The 5,362-nt window shown below is 53.3% G+C and overlaps 2 protein-coding genes across 2 annotated transcripts; both read right to left on the minus strand.

The window, feature by feature from the left end:
• Positions 1-418: 418 nt before the first annotated feature.
• CHC_T00002740001 (hypothetical protein) lies at positions 419-1,000 on the minus strand. The gene has a single exon (XM_005713832.1). The coding sequence runs from the start codon at positions 998-1,000 to the stop codon at positions 419-421; it is 582 nt and encodes a 193-aa protein (XP_005713889.1).
• Positions 1,001-1,831: 831 nt separating this feature from the next.
• On the minus strand, positions 1,832-3,256 carry CHC_T00002741001 (hypothetical protein). The gene has a single exon (XM_005713833.1). The coding sequence runs from the start codon at positions 3,254-3,256 to the stop codon at positions 1,832-1,834; it is 1,425 nt and encodes a 474-aa protein (XP_005713890.1).
• Positions 3,257-5,362: the final 2,106 nt, after the last annotated feature.

Raw genomic sequence — 5,362 nt, forward strand, 5'->3', positions numbered from 1 at the left:
CCCCCCTCCCTCTCCCCCGCCCAATCTACAAACCCAAAACCCCCAAAAAGCTCCAACCCTCCAACCAACGCCTTTCTTTTGGTCCCGCCCCCCAACGAAAGTCCCGTGTTTCTTCCTCTTCACGCTTCCCGCATCTTCACTCTTCCCTCCCTATCACACCTCCCCCCCACCCCCACCCCGAACCTCGTCGCGACAAGTGCACTTGTCTCCGCTCTCCTCATCCTCTACATAACCTTATCTGTCAACGTCCGCTCTACTTGCTCCCTCCTGCCCAAGACATCTCTTTCCACCAACCACCTCGCCCCGTTTCCATCTCCCTCCTATCTCGGTCTTCACCTTCCTTCCCTCCGGGCCCCCTCTCCCATCTCACCAACCTCTCCCACCAACATCACCTCGTCTCGACCTATCCATCTCGCCCTCATCGTCTTCCTTTGTCATCTGCTTGGACCAACACACACTGGGGTAAGAGCAACCTGAAACGCCCCTTGCAAACACACACCTGGCCCCATATCGCCTCCCTTTGTACTATACCCCACCCATGACGACGGAGAGCTCCGCTATGTACACATCCTCCCTCCTCCCAACCGCCGCAAACTCTTCTATACCAACGGCCGTCTCCACCGACCCGCCTGCAGTTTCTACGACCGAGGCCCCAGTCACATCGAGTCCGGCAACCGTAGCCGCTGCAGCTGCAGCCGTTGCCGCTCAAGCACAAGTCCAAGCTCAAGTCGCAGACGGAAAATCTATGCCTCTGCCAACACCGCAAACCACCGCCCCTCAGATGCCACAGATGGCCGCCGCCGCTGCCTTTGGTCAGTACCCACCTGGAATGGTATTTGCCGCTCCAGACCCCGCTGTCATAGAGGACCAGCCGACATATGTCAATCCGAAGCAGTACGCCAGAATTCTCAAGAGGCGAGAGAGTAGAAAGAAGCAGACCGGCACTGATGTCACAAGCTACACACCACGGAAGCGCTCGTATATGCATGAGAGCAGACATAAGCACGCTATGCAACGCCGTCGTGGCCCCGGGGGTCGCTTCTTGTCCAAGGAAGAACGCGAAGAGATGGCTCATCAGTCTATAAAGGAGACACCAGCTGTCGGTCAGTGAAGCGTTGACCAATTCTTGTCGCGTTGTCTCTATCACTCGCCGTCCATCAAAAACCTCTCCTTCTGTCGCTTTCGTCTGTTTTATTCCTCGCTTTCTAAACCGTCTTCTGCCTTTCTCCGCTTGTTAATCCTCATCAACCAGTTGGCAAATTCTCTCGCTCATTTGGGTGTCGAGGGAGCAGAATTCCCTGCCATGTTTTGTTCCTTTTTGTCACAACTGGGAAGCGTCTTGTACAAAACATATTTGGTGCTAAAGATGAACGCGCTCGCCTTTCAGCGGCAGAGCGACTTCTTTTTGTGCCCCCCCTCTCCCCCTCCCTGACGACATCAAAAATGTCCGCCGCTGGTGTGCCCTGGTTTCATGCAATTCTTGCCTGTTCAGTTTCAGGGCCCTGCGTCAACATGAAGGCAACCATGCTCGCTGCATGGCTCTGCTCTGGGTGTCGTTCTGGTTGCGAGGAATTGCTTTCATCGTCATCGAAGCGGCTTGGCTTCTCTGTGGAACAATGCGTGGTGTATAGAAGAAACCATAATGCGCAACTTCGCAGTCTTGCCGCCATTTCTCATGAACGAATTGGGGTTAAGTGCTACACTTTCTCATACGTTTTAAAAGTCTTGGGCGTTTTGCACCTGCTTTCTTCGTGCACAGATCGGTTGCCTCGTGTAGTTAGTCACAGCAACGGTTTTCTTTGTTCGATTGTCAATGCCCCGTCATGGCTGTTTATGGCTGTTGCATGAAGATGATTTCTTCATCGGAAACGGGTGGCCGTGCCTTGGCGTCGACTTGAGATGAAGGCGCCCCTGCGCTGGGCTTCCCTTTTTTCCTGAATGCAAATGCTGTGTACAGATAAATGGCGTCCCACTCGTCGGGCGACATGGTGCCAGTCTCGTCCACCACGTTCATGGTCCGGAATAAGTTGCGGTAGTCATCGTAGTTGTCAGCTGTGAACTCTTTGTAAAAGTCGTGAAAGTTGCACTGCATCAAGATCTCGAGGTCGTACTCAAGAGCGAGTTGTTTAAATGTGGGAAAGTGGACGAGGAACTCAGGGCAGTCCTCGACGTTCTGGTCCAGAGTGAAAAAGTAGCGAATGCCGTAGGCGTTGCCTCTTGCAAACCTTTTGGTGGCAAAACGTTCATCCAGCTTAACCTTGTAAACGCTTGACGAAATCTCATCGCCATCCACAGCGCGGACTTTGCGGACCAAGACATTAGCGTCGACGGTAGTTCCAATAAAAAAGCCACCCGGGTTTAAGCGGTCGGTAACATTTTTGAGCAACATTCTCGCGCGATCCTCCGATTCGAAAGCGTAATGTACGGCAAACTGACAGCTCACGACATCGAAGCGGGACTGCGAGGGGACGAAGTCGGCCAACGAGACGCCGAAGCAGTCGCCGACGAGCAGGACGGGGCGGAACGGGGCCTGCGACAGGCGGTTGTAGCGGTTTGCGGCCTCCTTGACGGAGAGCTCTGCGACGTCGCAGGCGACGTAGGAGGTGATGCCGGCCTCGACCCACTTGTTGAGGTCGCCGCCCTTGCCGCAGCACAGGTCCAGGACCGAGTAGCCCGGGCGCGTGTGCAGGGCGATGAGGACGCTCTTGAGCCAGTTGTTGAACTGGCGCATGCGGTAGATGCGGCTGCGCTTGCGGCCCTGGCGCCCGTCGCCCTTGCGCTTGTTGTAGTGCTCGGCGACGGCGGTGTTGTCCATGGCGGGGGGGGGGGGGGGGAGGGGTTGGCGAGCTGCGCGCAGGTTGGCGCGGTGGGTCGGAGAGGAAACGGGGGACAAGTCGGTGCGGTTGAGCAGTTGGGGCGGCGGAATTAACGAAAGGTGGTGGCTCCCCTGAACGAAAGGGGGGGACGGGGAAGGGGGGTTGCGTGTGACGCCGGTGGGAGTGTGAATTTTCAGAGCGGCGACGGGATGAAATAGAGAGTGGGATGTGGCAGGGAATTGGCCGCCTGCGGATCTAGTCGCGTCTAATGGGAATCGTTTGTTTACGAGGTGATGTGGACATAGGGCGGTGCTATCCTGCCAAGTGTATCGTGTTGATGGGGATGAATGCGGTGACGCGGCCAATGAAGCTTGACCTTGGTACGGCGATAACGATGCAACAAACGAGTTTGCGGGTTTAGAATATCCAAAATTCATCATCGAGCACGAGGTGCCCAGTGCCGCTAGGCTTGGCAGGGCTGAAACAAACCGCCTGCCCGCATGCGTGAGTTGCCGTGCCCGGCGGGGAAGGGTGTTGGGTGCCCTGGCGTTTAAAGAGTTGAACAGTGTTTTCGATGGAGAGGACGCAGAAATTTGTCAGTCGCTTTCCTACGGTGTACGCGTCAATGTACAGTGAGTGTAGGGATGAAACCGCCCCGCCCGGAAATAGGGCGCGTCTGTAAGCCCTTGCAGGCAGCCGGGCGTCTCGTTGTATCCGCCTCACGGCCGACGCATAAATACGGGTAGGAGAGTCGAGCTTTCCTATCCCGCTGCCGCTCCTCCCCCATGTCTATTTCTCTCCCACCCATCCCTGGCACTGCTGCCCTCGTGTCGTGTCTCTTTCTTTCTTTATTTTCCTTTTGATTCTTTCGTCTTTTTATGTAATGAACATTACAACAGGATCCACAGGCTACACGAATGAAACATTCGTGTAGCATGTGGATCCCGTTTAGCTGATGTGCCACTGGCCATTCAAGCATCGTATAACTAGGAATATCTTGAGAGATGGATGCACCTTCCCGGTTGTTGCTGCAATGCGTAAGCGGGTGTCGCAGAAACGCTTAAATGTATCATTTTTATGGCTATGTTCTAGAAGCCAGCTGCCCTTTCGTCGCAGAAGGAGCAACTGCCCAAGTATTGAGCTTGATCCATGGCTTGCATGATGCTTGAATGCTCAAAGAAGCCTAGCCTGCAACGCTTCATGTTGCCTCGCAAGCTCGGATCGCGACTCTGTCCTCGCCCTGTCGGGCACCCTGGCAGCGCGTATGTCAATTCCTGCCCGCAGTAAGTGAGGCGACGTGCTGTGTGATGTGAATGCGTCGCCCACACACCAGCACAAGCGTGAGCGAGTTGGGTGTCCCTGAGGGCACATGCCACTCGCTCTCGCAACGCTTGTCCTTATGCCTTGTGAGGAGCAATTTGATTATAAACCAATTGCTCTCAGTGTGCCTTCTGTAAAGGGGCCCCCGATACTGTACCAAGGGTATCTCATACGTCAAGACATTCGTAGTTTATTGGTTGTAGTTGGTCACAGGACATCGGGTAAGAGAGGACACACAAAGGCTCCATTAAACCGAACTACTGTATATGTTTAGTTCGGTTTAGTTTAGTTATGTTTATGCTACAGTGTGTCTGTAGCATAAACATAAAGAGAAAAAGACATGATGAGAAAGGAAACTGCCACAATACTATTGGAGCATTCGGGAGGAAATTTAGGAGAGCATAATCAAAGTGTCGTCTAGTCGCCCCGAACGGGAGCAGCAATTTGATATCTAGAATGATAATCGCGTGGATTACTCGGCTATATATTGACTCAGTACGTATTGACTCAATACGTAGCCGAGTAGAGTAATCCACGCGAATATCCATTCTAGGTATCAAATTGCTTGCACATGTCTTCTAATCTTGCAGCAATATTACGGAATTGTGGTCGTCGGCTGGGATCGTCTGCAAAGCACTCCACAATCATCTGTCTAAGTTCAGGGCCACATTGTTCTGGCGCTGGCGTCGGAAGTTTGAGACCCCGATTACCAACCTTGTATAAAATTCGCCTGGGGTGCTCATCACGCCATGGCTTCTCACATATGACCAGTTCCCAAAGAATTACGCCAAACGAAAACACGTCTGATTTCTCGTTGAAGGCGTCTCGTCTCAAAAGTTCAGGTGCCATCCATTCAGGAGTACCGCCTACGAGTCAACTCGTACGTTAATACGGCCCGTATTAACGTACGAGTTGACTCGTAGTCTGCTAAGCCCAAAGTCCGTGATCTTGACTTCCCGAACGTTTGTCCCTAGCAGAATATTTGGTGACTTGACATCGCGATGGATAACAACAGGATACTGGCCGTGCAAGAATGCCATCCCCTTTGCTACGCCAAATGCGATCCACACAATCTTGAGAAGCGGAAACGCTCCAAGAACATTTCTACGTCTGCGATGAATGGCGCGGTACAGACTGCCCCCGGGCATAAACTCCAAGATGATTGCCAAGTTTGGAACGTGAATACATGCTCCCTTGAACTGTACAATGTTGGAGTGTCGGAGCTT

The sequence above is a fragment of the Chondrus crispus genome, genomic scaffold (genome assembly GCF_000350225.1).
Source record: "Chondrus crispus Stackhouse genomic scaffold, scaffold_154, whole genome shotgun sequence".
Lineage (NCBI taxonomy): Eukaryota > Rhodophyta > Florideophyceae > Gigartinales > Gigartinaceae > Chondrus > Chondrus crispus.